The sequence below is a fragment of the Anthonomus grandis genome, chromosome 7 (assembly GCF_022605725.1).
Source record: "Anthonomus grandis grandis chromosome 7, icAntGran1.3, whole genome shotgun sequence".
In the NCBI taxonomy this organism is placed as follows: Eukaryota; Metazoa; Arthropoda; class Insecta; order Coleoptera; family Curculionidae; genus Anthonomus; species Anthonomus grandis.
In genome coordinates this window covers 3,604,191-3,624,231 of record NC_065552.1, presented here as the reverse complement: position 1 = coordinate 3,624,231, position 20,041 = coordinate 3,604,191, and the positions used below count along the sequence as shown (strand labels likewise).

At 32.4% G+C, this 20,041-nt stretch overlaps 1 protein-coding gene across 3 annotated transcripts in view; it reads left to right on the top strand.

Moving 5' to 3' along the window:
* Positions 1-1,645: 1,645 nt before the first annotated feature.
* Positions 1,646-20,041, top strand: part of LOC126738254 (menin) — a 33,739-nt gene continuing 15,343 nt past the window's right edge. For all 3 annotated transcript variants that reach the window (XM_050443496.1, XM_050443495.1, XM_050443493.1), the window contains exons 1-5: positions 1,646-2,046; positions 6,784-6,997; positions 7,058-7,532; positions 7,592-7,859; positions 17,057-17,288. In XM_050443496.1, the coding sequence (XP_050299453.1) occupies positions 1,720-2,046; positions 6,784-6,997; positions 7,058-7,532; positions 7,592-7,859; positions 17,057-17,288 (1,516 nt within the window). In that variant the 5' untranslated portion in view covers positions 1,646-1,719. The remainder of the gene's footprint in view (positions 2,047-6,783; positions 6,998-7,057; positions 7,533-7,591; positions 7,860-17,056; positions 17,289-20,041) is intronic.

The window sequence follows — 20,041 nt, the reverse complement described above, 5'->3', positions numbered from 1 at the left end:
TTTGGTCAAATAGTTTTTAGTTATAAGATTAAAAGTTTCATGTGCGATTCGCGTGCTTAAACAATATTAGCTGGCCCAGTAAAGAACAAAAGACGCGATTCGAGCGTCGCGACGCTCTTTATTCGGCCGTCGTCCCAAATTTCCGGTTTCCGGTCGGACACTCGCCGGAACAACGTTTTACACTCAGTATGTTATGATGCATTAGGTTATTATTATTATTTTTTATAGCAGGGGATCCTTCTTTCTTTTGTTCTTTTGACTTTAATTACCGTTTTTTCCGGGGACCCGCTTCTTAAATTCTTGATACAGAAATCTGAAATAAATTTTTGATTGTATTTGCACGTAAATATGCGGTGTAAACCTAACCAGTTTTGGTTAGAACCCGACGTAAGTTTCCGCTGTAAACTAAGTTGATGATTAAATTGAACTTAGCCACGCATCTGTTCTAGGCTTTAACATGTAGCAACCGATCACAGAATTAAAACTTGTTTTTAATAATTATAAAATACAGATTTGAAACACTTATTTGCAAAAATGATTTTTTTTCTATTAAATTGTCAAGATTAAGTTACTTTGATGTTGCTACGTAGCAAAGACTATAGATGACCAATGTTTATACTAGCCTCACGTTATTGCTTAGTAAGTTTACACTGGCAACTTCCAAGCAAATCTTGAAATTTTGTATCGGATTTTCTTCATTCAAAGAAAACTATTCAAGAAAGAGATTCTATGGCAAAATGAAATTTTAATTTTTTTTGTTAAAATTCAATGAATTTTTTACAACGCGGCTAACGAAATAGCGAATTATTTATTTACTGTTGTTGTGTCTTTAAAATAAAATTGTATATTTTAAATTACAAACTATACAAGTATCTGCTGTAAGCTGAGTCAAAGCTTATCGGATCCGTGTTCTTTTTTAGACTAATAATATTTAAATAAAGTCTTTTTTAAAAATCTGGTATTAATAATTTTTGTTATATTTGATTATAAGTGCAATAATCTCCGTTGTAAACCAAGTTATTAACTTGAATGAAGTTAGCCATATTCTCAGATTTAATTGTTTCCAATGATACAATTAAATCTTAATGATTTTTTTGCTAAAAGAATTATTGGATCTCATATCATATAAGGTCTAGCAGTAATAAAATACGGCTTTTTTCCTTAAATACTGCTAGCAATACTTGACTGTTCCAATAATTCCCTAATAAAGGTGGGAAATTACCATAAATCATACGGTCTGCGGTAGGTGAGTTATTTTTTTCTTTTTTTTAAGTCTAAACTTTTGTTTTTTTTGTATATTAAGTTCATTAAATATTGGTCTGTATGTTTTATTTGTTTTTTTGATAGAATATTGTAATTTCATGTGTACTCGGTTAAGTTAACAGCATTCGCTGCCCTTCGCCGAGTATAAAATAAAGGCCCAATTTATTTTTATTTATTTATTTATAAGAGCAACAATCTCAATTCTCGTAGTAACGAGTTACGATTTTCGCAAATTTACTAAAAATAAAAGTATCCGATGTAAATCCAGTCAACGGCAATAGTGAAGTTAGTACGCATTAAATACTCGCTGGATTTTGATATGTAGCAACGTTTATATGACGCCATCGTCTGTCTATTCTGTCACCAGTTTGACACCTTTGACAGACGGAAACAAAAAACGCAATTTGCGAATCAAAAACGACCGCAGAAAACAACAAAAATAATGTAAAGTGCGACATGGAGGTTTTCCGGGATGTTGACAAAGCGTTATTCCCTATAAAAACGATAAACAGCGTGGTGAAACTGTTTAAGAACCAATTGGACGGGACCGCGGAACCCGACTTGGCCTTACTGTCGATCGTCACCGGCCTCCTCGAGAATCAACTGACCAGCAGGACAAACGGGGCAGGTCAAATTGCGGATAATACGCCGGATAGTAACAATTTGCCCCGGTTCGAGCTGGAAACCGTGCAGAAATTATACGAAAAGTTTCGTTTGATTGTTACTGGATCGGTGGAGCCCAATAAGACAAAAGTCTACTCTTCGAGGGAGCTTGTCAAGAGGGTAAATATATAACTAAAAGTGCAGTTTGATGCACCTTGTTTTATCATCAAGTTTTATTACCTGAGGAATTTGTTGTTTATTTATTAAATAATCTAATAATAATCACCCATATCAAAATATTTTGTTAAACTGTAGGCCTCAAACTCTTTGACCCAATATTGCTTCTAGTAACTAATGAGTTGCTGTTACTGTGCAAATACTCGAATTATAGTCACCCACACATTACATTAGCTCCTCTATGGTAGTAACCAAATTTTGACCTATTTAAGAAACTATACTATTTATCTATTGAATCTGTAGCCGGCAAAAGAATGTTAAGAATGCAATAGTTGGGTTTAACTGAGTTGCCAATTTTAGCTATGTTTTGCATACATTTTACTTTATTCTATTTTGATCTTAAAAGAAGAAAAATATGACTGACAACATTGCATTTTTTTAACTTTTAACAATGAACTTTACGAGTATATAGCGGAAGCCCCAAAATTTGTCCCACTGGGAATTACCCATAAATTATGATATTTGTATATGCAGGTATTATATTAGTTTAATTATCAATTTATTAGTGTATTATGATAGTTGGATTATCAAGAAAGGGAAATTTAGTATATATATAAAATAATTAATAATTTATGACTTGCATCTACCGTTAATCCTCTTTGTATCCTTTTAATACTTTTTGAGTTGTCTTTTTATTATTTACCAATTGTATCTTAAAGGGCTAATCTAATAACATTAGGTATATCAAACATGTTTTAATCTAATTATTTATTATACATATTCATATTGGTAAATGATTTGGGGACAGAGTTATTAATCGCTTTTTTCTATTAGAACCTGCCAATGTAGCCTTTTACCCACATAGGTACACACCTACTATTTTAGAACTGCCCATCTTTTTCTGAAAGTGTGCAAATATCTGTTTATGTTGTGATATCATGTTAATTTTGTTCCTTGGTGTTTATATTAGTTTTTGGTGGTATCGTGGTTTCTTAATCAGTAATATGGAACATTTAAAAAATAAAGTTTTGAAAGGTCAGACCCTTGAGGTTATTGCAAATGTAATAAGAATTGGTGATGAGGAAAAGTGCGAATAATGCTTTTAAGCTGCCCTTAAAAAAAAAACTGAACAAGCATCTATGTATTGTGGAGTAGGGCAATCTACTATAATTAAAATTAAAAAAGAAGACTGTGATTGATCAACATGAGTTTGACCCTACAGGGCCTTTCAATGATTGATTTTACTGCCATTTTCATGATATACTGTTTAAAAAAAAACTCTTACAGGAAATTGGACATATAGATTTTTTTAGTCAAAGTAAAGGACCTCTGTTCTCGAATTGCTTAAGAGCAGGTAGTTCAGAGACCCTTCAGCAAAGCCTAATAATAATTATTATTATAATAGTTTATTTATTCCCAAATATATATGCTTATAAATAAAATAATAATACATAATAAAATTATAAACTATTCAGAATAAAAAGCTACATCAGCTTGCCTCCAAAGAGAGGCAGCTACTAGAGCAAAGGAAAAATTATATGAAAAAAATACATGGCCGCAAAGCAGTGAGCAACAAAAAAAACATTATAGTTTTCAGTTTAAAAATTACAAGAGAAATAATTAAAGATAAGAGAAAGAGAGACAGAGAGAGTAATTAAGAAAAGAAGATAAGTAAGATCAGATAGAAATGAGAAAGCATAGTGAGATGATAGCAAAGTGTGATGATGCATAGTGCAAATTAATGCTCTTGAACCAATTTGGCTTTAAAGTTTCTTTTGAAGACTGGCATCAATAAAGAAAATTCCATTATTTTGTATTTATTAATTACAGAGGGAATTTGTTAGGTAAATGACTATATAATAATAGTCTTAAATGATTCAGTTTTATGAGGTGGTATAGTTAAAAGATTTAATTTTCGGATTGAAAATTAATAATTCGAGGATATTGAAATTTAATAATTTTATAAAAAAAACTGCGAATGTAAAATGCGTCGCTATAAATATTAAGCCACCCGATTTCAGACAATTTGTGAGATACAACAACATTGAATATGCCTTTTTTAAGCAAAAAGTAATATGTTCTTTAAATTTTAATTTATAATCCCATATTAAGCCTAGATTTAATCCTTAAATTCTATTATATTGTTGCCTAGTTCAAGTTTTATACTGTTCTGTAAGTGGTTTTTATAAGTTTCATTGCAGAATGAAATGGCTGTCAATTTGCCAGGATTTATTTTCAGTAAATGATCTTTCAAAGATTTCAGTAATTCCCCTAAGTCATTATTTATTTGTTCTGTTGATATTGCAGCTAAACTAGGTATAAATGATGAATAAATTTGAGTCTTGTCTGCACAGAGATGATATTTATAATATTTTAAGGAATTTACTATGTTAAAGGTATATATGCTATATAGAAATGGGCCAAGTATACTACCCTGAGGTACTCCTGATTTGACACTCAAAAATTCTGATTTTTTTCCCTCAAGGAAAACTCGCCGTTTTCTGTCTGACAAAAATGAATTAATTAAAGAAGGCGAAGCCTCCTTAAAGCCTATATATTTTAAAATCGCAATCATGATATTATGATCCATCATATCAAATGCTTTGAAATAATCCAATAGCATCAAGACAGTTGCATTTGCAGAATCTTGAGAAGTGACTATGTCAGTCACTATATCACACAGTGCCGTCGAACAACTATATCATGAATCATTTTAACTCATTTATTTTGTTCAAAACAAGGTCATGTTTTTTCAAGTTGTACATGAAGTGAGAGCATACATTTTCAATGTACTGCAACGTCTAAAATAACATCTGAACTGGGAAACTACACAACATTGCAGTAGTTAAAGACTGACAATATATCAAAGATTCACAAAGTTTTTCTTTTCGTTTTTAGATTGTATGAAACAATTTGCATAAAGGGCTTTCATTTTTATCAAAGTTTTTTTTATACTCTATAAATCCTTAAACTATATCTAAGTAGAGTCTAAGGTTTTTTTGCATTTCAGTATCCAAGAACTGATCATTTAGAACACATCTGCTTTTAAATGGCATACATCTTCAATTCTTCCTGATCTGGCAGTAATTATATTTTCAGGTTTGCACATCAGTGGTTTCAGGGGACCTAAACAACAAATTTTTATAAATCGTAAAAAGATTAATATACACCAATAAGATTAAGATTCTTTAAGTATTTTATGCTGATACTTGATGTGAAGCTTATTAAATGTACACATTTTGTTTTATTTTACTTTTAATATATTTTTTTCTATTTAACTAATAATACAAACCTATTAATATAAAGGCATTAATATAAAAATTTATAAGATAAATATTATCTATCTACAAATTTCCAAATACAGTGCAAAGAAACAAGTAAAAAATTAAGTCTTTCTAAATTTTAAATGCACAAAACAATGCCAGAATCAGTAAAATTCACTAAATTCACACTTTTTTAACATCTGTTTTGTCACCTTATGTAATGTTCTAAAGATTGCATTTTTTCCCCTTAGCGTCATCTATAGATGTGAAATTAAGCTCAATGTGGGTCAACTTTGGCAATTAGAGATCGCAGGGTATAACCATTGGTTAAAAATCTTTTTATTTATTAATAGATGAGAAAACCCTATTACAAATAAAATAAATTACGAAATAAATAATATAGATCTGCTCATAGCCCTCCTCTGTTTTTGTGATAATTGAAGCCTGAATAGAGTCTTTAACCATTATCAGCACCTTTACCACCCCACAATTTTTGGTTGTTAATTCTACATTTCTGTTTGCACACAAATACACTGTAATTACTCAAACACAGTTCTTCAGAAGTTCAGAAAAAATGTCTTCATGTAGTCAGCTTTCGGCCAAAACAATAATGTCATAATTTGTGTAACTTAGTGAACTATTCAATTCTATTAACTTGGTTCATAACCCACCAACGTTGTGGTAATACATTTGCAATGGGGTTTCATTTAGTTTTTTCTATTATTCCTAGCCAAGGGATCTTTTTTCATAATCTCTGGACAGCCATTCATGTAGCAAATAAGATAACTATCATTTTCCATTCCCTTGTTAGGGCCTTCTTGAATTGTTCTCATTGCGATGAAGTTTGATCATAGTTTACCCTGTATTGAGAGTCTTGAATTTTTTGTTTAGGTTTTACAACGTACTTAACAAATACTGGGTTAGTACAAATAACTTTTGAAGGCCTCACAAAGCCTTCTCTTTTTCTACCCAGTCTTAAAACTCTGTCAATCATATCTACTCTGATGGCATTCTGCTGTACATTAATCTGCAGACCTCTTGAACCACTTTTTTATTGTCTTCAATTTTTTCCTGCTAAATCATTGCTGCCTGCCTCCATTGCATTAAAAATATTTTTTTTATTTATCTGTCCTTTCCTGGATCTCAGTAACAATCTTTTTGGTATCAAGCACCCCTTTACCATGTGAACATTTTTGATTCTTTATCACTTCCAACTCTCTCTTAATACCATCAATCTCCTTCCTGAACTCCTTTATTTGTCTCAAAAGAGCACGTGCAATTTTAAAAGCTTCAGGATTTTTTGACAAATATTTCATTTTGGGTGCACCTAATGAGGATTTAAAAAAAACTGAGGTAATTTTAATTTTTAGTCTCCATAATTGGTAATTTTTTAATTTTTTTGCAACATGCCTATTTAAACTTTTGAGATTTAATGGTTTCAAATTAATGACATATTTCTTTTTTAAAATTTCCTTAGGTATCAGACGTAATATGGAACAGCCTCACAAGAAGCTACTACAAAGACAGAGCCCATTTACAAAGCCTCTACAGCTACCTGACTGGCTGTAAACTAGACTGTTTCGGTGTGGCTTTCGCTGTAGTAGCCGCATGTCAAGTTTTAGGCTACGACGATGTACATCTGGCACTATCCGAGGACCATGCTTGGGTCGTTTTTGGCCCTAACGGATCGGGTAAGAGCTGAGTTTCAAAAACACAATATTATTTAAATACTTATTGTCTTTTAATGACAGAAACCGCAGAAGTGACGTGGCACGGTAAAGGTAACGAAGACAAAAGGGGTCAAGAAATCGGCAAAGGAGTTTCGGCAAGGTCTTGGTTATATGTCAATAATAAACCAGTGGTTTGCACCAGGGAAATGGAGGTGGCGGCACTAGTTTCTGCGATAAATCCTTCCCTAAATGCCAACGTTGACGCCATAGAAGTTGCGGAGTTGCAACAGGAGTTACTTTGGTTACTCTACGACTTGGGGCATTTAAAAAAGTATCCGATGGCCATAGGAAACCTTGGAGATTTAGAGGAGATTTCCCCGATTAGGTCGGATATATCTTGCAGTAAGTTATTTGAAGAAGCTATAGAGGCTGCTAGAAGGTTCTACAGTAACCAGCATGTCTACCCATACACTTATCAGGGAGGTTATTACTACAGGCATAAAATGTACAAAGAAGCTTTTGAAAGTTGGGCTAACGCCAGTGATGTGATAAGATTGTAAGCGCTATAATTAATAATATCAAAAAAATTTATGGAATATTGTTCAATTTTTTAAGGTATAACTATTCAAGGGACGACGAGGAGATCTACAAAGAGTTTCTAGAAATCGCAAACGAACTGATCCCGTATATAATGAAAATGGAGAGTTCCGGGTTCGAGGCGAACACGATATTAAAGAAGGCGGAATGTTTTGCGAATTTGTTGAGATTTTACGACGGGATTTGCCAGTGGGAGGAGGGCAGCGCCACTCCGGTACTTCATATTGGCTGGGCGAAGCCTTTGGTCAACACCATTTCGAAATTTGATGCCGACGTTAGGGCACAAGTAAGATTTAATTCATCTACTTTATTTAATTAATAATACAGGGTGTTACAAAATTTGGTGCAAATATTTTAAGAGCGTATTAATAGAGTCAAAACAATAAGTCTTTTTTTTCTATAAACATGTGTCCCAAAGTGCACTACCTCAAAGCTACAGCCCGCGCAAATTGCTTGAAAAAAATTGATGATTTGGATTACTGACTACATTTATGCGTTAAACTTTTTGAAAATTTGTTAATCTCCGTTTTTTTTTGTGTTCTTGAGATATTGCGTCCCAAGAATGGTGTAAACGCAATTTTAGGAAACGAATTACGGTGGAACCACTATGAAGGCCTATATCTTATGTTTCCGATAAGATTTGAAAATCTAGAACACTAGTTAGTCATGAAAAAATCTAAAACTATCTTTTCTTGCATTTTTTCGCTACAATTAATTTGATTTGACAAAAATGAAAGCAGTCATGGCCAACTTCGTTTTTTCTATTTGATAGTTTTAGAAGTTTAATAATGGTTCCCCTTCGTTTACCAAAAATTTTCTCGAAAATGGTTAATTGTGTAAAAAAAATGCAAAAGGCAAAAATTTTAGATTTTTTCATACCTAACTAAATGGTATTGCTAGATTTTTAATTTTCTTATCGCAAACATAAGATAGGGACTATTAGAAGTGTAACTCCTTCTGAATGCTCTTCTAAAAGTGGATTTACATCAATTTTGCCACGAAAAATGAAAAGAGCACCTAAGAGACTGAGATTTGCAAATTTTCAGAAGATTTGACGCGAAACTGTAGTCAGGGTTCCAAATAATCGATTTTCTTCAAGCAATTTGCGCGGGCCATAGCTCTAAGGGAGTGCATTTTAGGCCACATGTTTATAGGAAAAAAAGTCTTATTTTGACTCCAACAATAAGCTCTTAAAATATTTGCACCGAATTTTGTAACACCCTGTATATGGGATAGACTATTGAAATACAAGATTTTAATGTTAATACATGTTCAAGTCTCTAAAGGTAATTACACTATTAATAAAGTTTAACGCCCTTAGTGTGAAATGGGAAGAAAGTGTCGCAGGTTTAGGACTTAAATAAAATTGATTCTTAAGGGCTGGAAATGACACCTTACAGTTTACAATTAACTAAAGAAATAAATAAAAAACACTGTAAAACAGGCAGTCTTATTTCCTTATGTTTACATCAAATTTTACATATTATAATTTAAAAAAAGGAGGAGAAAGCACCAACAGAAATTCGTGCAGTTATTTGTATCACTGATGATCTTTGCTGATGACCTCAAGCTTTTTATCAGTATAGCATCTTGGATTGATGTGCTTAAACTTCAAGATAATTGTGTCATTGTTTTTGTTGTGGTGCCAGGCAAATGATATGCAATTAAACTCCAATTGCATATGTGATATTTTTACTTGAATTTTCTAACATTATTTGGTGTCCATATTTTCATATTCGTATTGACAGAATTGACACATATACACTCTCTAAGTCTGGAATAATATTAAACAGTGGACTTACTATGTCATACCTAAACCTAAGTCTATTGTCTACCAGAAGAGAGTATTATGATGTTTGTTTCGCATACAAAGTGTTAAATAGCTATACAGGGTGGTCCGGTTTCGATGGCCGAAAATTAAATGGCCGACGGAGAACGAAAAAATAATAGGTTTGCTATTATAAATAATATTCGAAAAATGATTCGTTAAAAAATTACAGGGTATCAAAATTCTAATTAAAAAAATATTTTTTTTTAATTTTTCTTAAACCACTTTAGATATTTTAATGAAATTTGGCACGTTTAGACAGTTAATTAAGACGCATCTTTTTGTGCAAAAATTATTAATTTTATTTACCAGTGGCGTGTGTGCGGGCCGACCTTCATACAATTTTAATTAAAAAAATGATGCGCCACTGTTTTTTTTTTATTTCTTTTTTTTATGAAATCCTTGTTTAATTTAAAATAAAAAAGATCTCTTTATTTTTTGTCGTACGACACACTGTTTGCGAGTAAAAAAATAAATTTTTATAAATGCTGATTTTTTTTTCATTAAACAAAAAATATGAAAATACTAAATTTAATTAAAGACTAAATTATTCTGTTGGGTTCTAAAAAAGACACAAGAATCTGGATTCCAAAATTCAAATAAATAATGAATATAATAATGCCGGCAAGAAGGCAATGCATGCATAAAACAAAAGACGGTTTGTTTGTATTTTATTGTACGACAGTTAATTATTTAAGTAAGTCAAATTATTGCGTTGGTTAACTTATTAATTTTGCTATTGTTAACAGTGTTGTTAAAAGCATTGTGAAAAACGCGTTTTTCAAGTAATGAATACGCTGATATTCATTTTTGTTATGAATTTTGTGATGGAAATGCGGAAGCGGCAGTTCCTGAATATCGAAGACGGTATCCAAATAGAAGAATTCCAGATGCTCGCGTGTTCATTAGAACACATCAAAAATTTAGGAACTTTGGTCTACGTGGTAATAATGAACAATACCGAAACCAGAGAAATAATAATGAAAATCGTGTACTGCGCACTTTTGATAATAATCCAAGGCTGAGCTCTCACAAGGCAGCTCAACAACTACAAATTTCGAAATCTCAAATATTGCGAACCTTACACGCTGACCACAGGCATGCATATCACCTACAGCCTGTTCAGGGCTTACACCCTGGTGATGCTGAAAAGAGAGTAAGATTTTGTTAGTGGCTTTTAAACTCAACGGAGGAAAATCCCGAATTTTACACAAGGACGGATAAGTCTTGTTTTACAAGACGCGGAGTGATAAATTTTCATAACATTCATGTTTGGGCACAACAGAATCCTCATGCAATTCGGCCAAGATCGTTTCAAAATTGTAACACAACATCTTACATCATTTTTGGGTCCTACCATTATATCAGAGCAGTTTGGCTTTAAGACCAGGAGATCAACAGAGCTTAATCTATTGACTTATGCAGACTATCTGGCGAGCGTCTTGGATAGGGGTGGCGAGGTTCACACTATCTATACCGACTTTTCGAAGGCGTTCGACAGAGTCAATCATGAGATACTTTTGAGTAAGCTTGGAGCCGCGGGTGTAGGGGGAAATTTCTTGAGATGGTTTCGCAGCTACCTATCAGATAGGTCCCAAATTGTAAGGGTCAATGGCTTCATGTCCTATGAGCTAAGCGTTCCCTCAGGTGTTCCTCAAGGATCACATTTGGGGCCGCTTCTTTTTAATGTTTTTATGAACGACATCCACTCATGTTTTAAATATTCCAGATTCTTATGTTTTGCAGACGACCTGAAATGTTTTCTAGCTATCTCCTCTCTTAATGACTGTGTCAATCTACAGTCAGATCTTTCCAGACTGGAAGAGTGGTGTGTTCAGAACTGCATGGATTTGAATCCAGCCAAGTGCTATAGTATTTGCTTCTCCAAGCGTAGAAATACCACAACATTCGCATATTCCTTGTGCAATAGACCCTTGTCGAATGTGACAACAATTAGGGACCTTGGAGTCATATTCGACTCATCTCTTACATTTAGCTTTCATATATCTGAGATAGTAACAAAAGCCCTTAAAATAATAGGTTTTGTCAAGAGATGCACAAGAGATTTTACAAATACCCCTGCTATCCGCATGCTCTACTGTACATTGATCAGACCTTTGTTGGAGTATGCCTCCTCAGTCTGGAGTCCTCATTATGCCTGCTATATTCACAGGTTGGAACAGGTGCAACGGAGAATGCTGAAATACCTGGCATTTAAATCCAAAATTGATCCGGTTGACAACTACCATTATGATTACAGGGTTCTGTATGAGCTGCTTTGTCTTCCTCCTCTTATTGTTCGTCGGGAACAACGGGATTTAAAAAATTTGTATAACCTTCTGACTGCTTCTGTAGATTCACCAGACCTGCTATATTCAATAGGTCTAGCAATACCTACGAGAAATACAAGGTCAAACAGCCTTTTCTACCAACCTTTCTGTAGAACAAACATCAAGTACAATAGCTTTATTGCTAGATCAGCCAGGCTTGCAAATAATAGTACATCTCTGAACATAGATTTCAATATAAGTCCAAGGCGCTTTGCTAAGTTTGTTGAGGATTTTCATGTGTGACTTTGTATATTGTTGTGGGGTTTTTGCTATTCTGTTTAATTGCGTGTACATACTATTCATACTTCATACTATTGTGTGCTGGTTTAAACCAATTTTGGAGGTGATAATTGGGTTCAAGGGAGTGAAAACTGAATTTAATTAATTTTATTGTGTTCTTTTGTTGTATATTTTTTAAGTTCTCCTGTTGCCATTATTTATTAATCCTGTTTTATTCTATGACTGTGATAGTGATGGGTTGTGAATATCAAATGATAATTATATAAAATAATACTAAGTATAAATTGTTTGAGGTTATAAATTATTGTTATTGTAAATTATGCTATTTCTGTAAAAATGGGTAATGCCCGTAAGTAAATAAAAATAAAAATAAAATAAAAATAAAATGAATTTTCCGTTAATGTTTGGTTGGGTGTTATTCGTGATAATGTTTGTGGTCCGCATTTCCTACCTCCAAGGCTAAACTCACAACTATTTCTGGAGTTTTTAAATAATAGTCTGCCGGACTACATTGAGGATTTACCCATTAATTTGAGACATGAAAGTTGGATACTGGATGGAGCCCCCCCACATTTTGGAATAGGTGTAAGAAACTGGCTTAATAATAATTACCCTCGAAGGTGGATTGGCCGGCTAGGGAGGAATGATATTAATAATCAAAATGGTATTGGACCAATACCCTGGCCACCCAGGTCACCGGATCTTAATCCACTAGACGTTTGGGAAAACATTAAGGATAAAGTTTACGCTAATCCCGTATTTAGCAGAGAGGAATTAATCTTAAGAATTCAGGAAGCATGTAATGACATGCAAAATCAAAATTTTGTGGTACTGGCTGCAATAAACTCCTTAATAACTCGGTGTAGAAAATGTATTGAGGTCGGTGGGCTGCATTTTGAACAACTTCTTTAATTAGTAATTGTTTTTATTTTGTTATTGTTTTTAAGCGAATTAAATGTGTTATCTTCTTATGTGTTTTTATACATCAGCATTTTTACTCGCAAACGGTGTGTCGTACGACAAAAAGTAAAGAGATGTTTTTTATTTTAAATTAAACAAGGATTTCATAAAAAAAAACAGTGGCGCATCATTTTTTTAATTAAAATTAATTAAAATTGTATAAAGATCGGCCCGCACACACGCCACTGGTAAATAAAATTAATAGTTTTTGCACAAAAAGATGCGTCTTGATTAACTGTCCAAACGTGCCAAATTTCATTAAAATATCTAGAGTGGTTTAAGAAAAATAAAAAAAAAATGTTTTTTTTAATTAGAATTTTGACACCCTGTAATTTTTTAACGAATCATTTTTCGAATATTATTTATAACAGCAAACTTATTATTTTTTCGTTCTCCGTCGGCCATTTAATTTTCCGCCATCGAAACCGGACCACCCTGTATAGATAGCCCAAATTGTTTAGCCACCTTTAAAATGTATGTACCATCATACCAAACACGTAATAGATCCCTCTTGCATGTGCCATATTGCAGAACATTTTACTGGCTTTACAGCCCAGTAAACCGAATCTCAAATAAGGTTAACAAATATTGTAATGTGTTACATTATTTTAGTTGTACTTCCCCAAATAAATTTAAGTGTGATGCTAAGAAAGCTATTCTGCACAATTAAGCAATAAAATAAAAATTTTTCTTTTTTTTTCTCTTTATGGGTGTTTATATGGTTCTTTTGATATTTTATTGTTCAATTCTATGGACACATATATGTACTGTTCATTGCCAGTAACATTAAGCTTAAGATAACTAGAATTAGTATTAATATTGTAACTGTAACATTCATCAAATGTAATTTACGTTAAAATAAATAAATAAAATAAAATAACCTGATGGATTTCAACAGCATTCGCCGTTGAGTATATTTACGAGCTGTTTTGTTTTGTCCCTTAAATTATGGTGATTTTTTAATAATTTTGTAAACATTTTTGTAAAGCGCAAAATTCATATTTCCTTATTGCATCACTGGATACAGGCTGATTTTTTAAACAGAAATAGGTATTTACATCGTAACACTATCCTTTGCTGCACATATTCGGGATTGAAATACATGCTTTCTCCTTCTTTTTTTTTGTAAATTATATCATTCATGTTTATTTAATTGTAAACTGTGACGTTTTACGACGTTTTATTTATCCTAAACCTCTGACACATTCTTTCCACTAACTAAACTGTTATCTGGAGAGAAGAGCATAGAAGCATCTAAAATAATAATAATAATATAAACCCATAAAGTATGCACAAACAAACTTTAAGTTAAATTGCAGTCTATTTTGTTCTTTATTTAGCAGAAAACATTTCGTCTTAAAAAACTGTGCATTAAGAATCAAGTGCTGAATTTCTATTCAAAAACGATTATTGATCTTATTAATGGCATGTTAGGATTCCTGAGAGTACAAGATGGGGAGGGAATTTTAAGATTAATATTGCTAAGTACAGACGGACAATTCAGTAAAGTAAAGTAAATATGTCATGCTAATAATAATCAAATTTTACAGTCGTCATGAAATAAAAATATTAAGTCAATTAAAAATACAAAATTTTACACTACAGGACATACCAGCTACTAACTACTAACGTTGTAAAAAAATTACTACTATGTTTAAATTACAATATTACTAAAAGTCAATGATAAATATATGACGTACATTTTAAAATAAAATAAAATTACAAAAAAAATACCTAATATAAATTTTTGATTGACTAGAGGAAACTGTAAAACATCCCCTCTTGCAAAATGCTTCTCTGGTAGGGCTTTTATGCAGTGGCGAAGCGTGAACTTTTTTTTCGGGTAGACAATCAATAAAAATTGTTAATTAGAAAAAAATGTGTATTCAATAATATTTACTTTAATGAAATAGAAAATGAAAGCGCATTAAATATTAACTCAAAGAGAAAAATTATGTAGTGATATAAAAAAGAAAAAAATATTTACTACTAGCAAAAATAGATAGATGGATAAAAATAAATCTACTAACTACTAAAATAACTACTTTTAAAAAAACACAACATAGGTATAACAATTACCTATAAATCCATAATATCCATTATTTTAAAATTAATGAAAGACAAATAAAAACACAACTAAAATACAATTGCCAATATCGAACAGTTGTTCATAAATAACCACTAAAATATCCACTAAAAAAACCTTTTCTTATACACCCAAAAATAAATAAATAAATAATAATAAAAAATAAAAAAATAAATTATTATAGCACGCGCCCGCACCAAATGCCAAATGCAGATTCATCAAAACAAAACAAAACTGAAGATGTATTGCGGCCGACCAGATCAACCGTGTCCATAAACAATAACCCTCAACAGCATAATAAAATAGCTCGTCGACTTCGATAGACAAAAACTCGAATGTCTTTCCCGCGAGTTAAATTTCGCAGACACTGATGCGACCGGACCTCTGTCACCTGCTTGATGCGTATTTGGTTCGATTAGATGCTCCAAATTTCGGAAGACAAATATCAATGTGTCTTCCTGGGTCTCGTATACATTAATTGGGTGTCAGCCCTGCATTTTTATTTTAATTGGTGCGTCACGCCTTCGGATTAATCATGTTTAGATGCTATATATAATAATAGTAAAGAGAGCGAGTGCGTTCTGCGTTAATTTTTTTTTAAATTTTAATTCAACAATTATATAAAATAATTACGTGATAAATTAATGACAAAAATGACTGGATAATTTTGGGTAGACAGTGTCTACCTTGTCTACTCGTACGCTTCGCCACTGCTTTTATGTCTGGTAGTAGTTTATTAAAAAAATAAATATATGCATGATGTAATGTCAATATTTTTGAGTCTAAAGAAGGGTGCATGTAAGTTATCAGCCTACCTTGCATTATTATTATGTACATTCCATACGAGACTATTTGCAGACATTCCTTTTTACATAGAGAAGACCTTTAACAACATTCAGGCTCTTTGCAACTAAAATGCGTTCTGCCTGAGGTGAATGATCAGTAGCAACCCATAAGTACAGGTGGACTGGATTATAGAATGAAACACCATTGGATGGACCTCTTTCGCAATTGTTTTTTTAATGTTTTTTAACATATATATTGATTTTGACATTTTATTGGCAACTACATAAGTGCTTATAAAAAACTAAGGCAGGATCAAAATGGTCTTTTAGAACCCTCACTAGCTCGGCCACAGAAGCACGTTCTCAGGAGAAATACCATTTCTTCAGTCGGCCCCACATTACATTTTAGTCTATTTACATACAACTATTGGGCATGTTTAAGTCTTCAGCTTCGATTGCGTTCCAAGATTAACAAACTGAACAAGTACTTTCTTGTATCAATATGAAAAGGCACATTTTGATGCAATGAACAGATATCTAAACAGCTTTGACTTGTCTGTACTATCCGACGGTTAGGATCTTCGCACTCTACTTTGATTTGCAGTTGCTTGAATATTTTAAACTTAGTCTTATTAGTCTAATAGCTTTGGCGAATTCGTGAGTTATAACCAGTTGACAGTCTTAAAAAGAATGTTTATTATTATAGATATATTAAGATATTTACATATGGTGTGTTTATATCACAATGTATTATTGCTTAAATCACCGCCATACCTATGTAATAAAATTCGATTTCGAACTGATATCCATAGTATAAACATAAGGTTTAAGGGTAAGCTAACAATTCCAGTGCATTTTATTCCCCTGTTCGAACGATCCTTTTCATATCTCACTGCAAAACGTCTAAATGATTTTCCTGCGGTTGTACTTGCTATGTCTCCAATTAATTTTAAAAAATATGCAATAAACAAGTTACGGGCAAGGTATATTGACATTTGAGAGAGTTTGTAAATAGCAATCTTCTTCTTTCTTTTTATTGTATACTTAAGAATGATAAAATGATATATGAAAATTAATTAAATCAAATGATTTTTAGTATTTACTTTTGTAATCTAGTTAGTTAAACAGTTGTCAGATTTATAATCTGACAAACTGAACGTCGCCCTTTTGAATTTTCACTTTTATTTATTATTATTATTATCAAACTCTTTTAAAATGTACATAAATACTGATCAAATCAATCCATTAACATAGGTCAATATCGTTTGCGATACGCAAGAAGAGAAACTACATGGGAAGAAAAATGGTTCCATATTCAACAACAACAATAACAACTATGAAAAAGAATCGGCACCAGTAAAACCGCCAATAAAAGGACCGACCAGCCAAAATTTCCATCCTACCATTGAGGCATTAACGGCGGCCTGTTCCGAAAAACTCCTGAACCCCGAGTATTTGCTTCAGGGAGACGGATCCCCGTTTGTCGGTGAGTTATTTCTAAAATTATCCGGTTGAAGGGTTAAAATTTTTTTTATTAAACCGAGTTTTTTATTAACTGTTTATAGTCCAGTAAATGAGAGGTTTCAGGTCCGCCTATTTCCTCATATCCCAGAAATGTGTTTGTCGGAAGAAAGGTCGGAAATTGCGGATTGCTAGGGGATGCATTTTAGAATTCCAGGGAAACAATTATCACTTTACTTTAAATACATCAACTTTACCACCCGGTATCTCAACAATTATTAATGACCTTTATTGTGTTATAAGTCACTCGGAATTTTTATTATTATTTTCAGACTACCTAAAATTGTACATAAGGTGATAAAATCCGGCATTGATGGGCAATTTTTTAAAAGTTAATGTTGATAGTATTTTTTTTGGTCAATATGTTTGTGTTCAAATAATGGTTTGAGCTTAACATTAAAAAATGCTTAACCACTTCTTTTCTCTAAGATTAGCGATAGATTATTATACAATGTACTGTATGGCATAGTTCTCAAATTTGCTACTACTGTTAGAGACTTGGTTGTGTTACTGGAGAGTAAATTGACTTTTGTGCTCTTTTAGGATGCTCTACTATTTAGTTGTTCGGTCTGGGCTTGAATATGTCTCAACTGTATGGTCACCTTTTTATTCTAACCATGTGGAAGTAATTGAAGCATATTAATTATTTTTTTCATCGTTTTCATATTAATTATAAGATAATAAAGTATATAGTTAACATGGATAGTCTTAAAGCTCGTTCAGATTAACTCACATTTTATAAAATATTAAATGGATTTTTTTATTGCCCTGATATTTTGGACAATATACTATTCAATGTTAGTATCAATAATAAGTCCTGCAATGTTTCGTTTGCCTTTACATCATTCTAACGACGGTTTCTTTTCTCCAATTACCAGAATGAAACTTTTGGAATCTATGCCAAATCGATGCAGCAAGGTTATTGCAAATAAGGGATACTCTACCCACTATTCATTTTATTATTTTAGAATTAAGTATTATGTTCAAATATTTATTTAATAAAATGTGTTTCTCTGCTTTTGTCTTATACAAATGTTGCAAGCTTACGAGATACAGGGTATTTAAAGTTAGAATTTTAATTTGGAATTTCTTAATAATTTTGTGATTTTAAGTAGTATCGTCTTAAAAATTGGCGACTTTAGGTGTTTTGACATTTAAATTACGAATTTTATGGTGAATTTAGCATTATTTATACAGGGCGTTAGTTACACCCTGTTAGGTAAATTACAACATATCTTTTTTGCCTAATCAGTTATGGCTAAAACGACTAGAAAATCTAAAAGGCAAAATAAAGAATCCTAAGCCACCGTTATTACATTGACTTATTTTCAAGTAGGCTTGTGTCAGCACTTATCAGTTTTTGGTGAAAAGAAATTATATAGCAATTTTACTGCCACTGTATTATTTGTAGTAAAAATTCTAAAATAAGAAAATGCCACGTCATAATGAATATTCCAACAGTGAAATGCGTGATATGATTTGCGTTTTTGCTCAGTCAAATTATAGTGGACTTGGTGCAGCCAGAAGGTATTTAAAATTATACCCAAATCAAAGACAACCCAATCATAAACTGTGCAGACGTATTTATACCCGTCTAGGCGAAACAGGGTGTTTTCGTCCTAAAACCTTAAATGGTGCTCCGAAAAACATAAACGTCGATGATGAAGAAGAGGTTTTAGCTCGTATTTCAGAAAATCCAGATCTCAGTACTCGTCGGTTAAGTACGGCAACAGGAATAAGCCAATCGTCTATCTGAAGAATTTTAAAGAAAGAGAATCTCCGTCCATATCACTATACTCCTGTCCAAAATTTGCTACCTCAAGATTCACCAGTTTGCCTACAGTTTGCTCAATTTATGCTAGATAAACAATCCGAAAAACAGGAATTTCCTAATGACCTTTTCACTTTTCACCGATGAGGTGACGTTTACTAGACGAGATGTTTATAATTGGAAAAACAATTATTTGTGGGAGTCCGAGAATCTACATGCTCTAAAGGAACGACATTTTCAGCATGAATTCAAGGTAAATATTTGGTGTGGTGTGATATCTGTTTTTTTTATTGGTCCTTTTGAACTTTCGTTGGATTGGGTGTGGCAGTGAATTTGTTTGGCCACCTAGAAGTCCAGACTTAAACCCTTTAGACTTCTCAATATGGTTGCACATGAAGGACATGGTTTACAAAGATACAATACGACAGAAAATTTAAGAAGCTGCTTGTTATTTAATATTCAAAGATCTTTAAGGAGACGCCTTACAAAGTGTATTGAAGTGCAAGGCGGACATTTTTAACATTTACTTTGAAGTTTTCTTTTAATATTGTTACTGATTGTTATTTGTTGTATTTACTATTGTTACCCAGCATAGTAGTAATTTAAAAGAATTAATTCCCATTAAGCCAATGTAATAACGGTGGCTTGGGATTTTTTATGCTGAATGTTTAAAATGCAAATAACTTAAAAACTGATTGAGTTACATGAAATAAACAAGAATACCTTTTTTATTCAAAATTGAACTGCCTTTTAGATTTTCTAGTTGTTTTAGCCATAACTGATTAGGCAAAAACGATATGCTGTAATTTACCTAAGTAACAGGGTGTAACTAACGCCCTGTATAAATCATGCTAAATTCACCAGAAAATTCGTAATTTTCATGTCAAAACACATAAAGTCGCCAATTTTCAAGACGATACTGCTTAAAATCACAAAATTATTAAGAA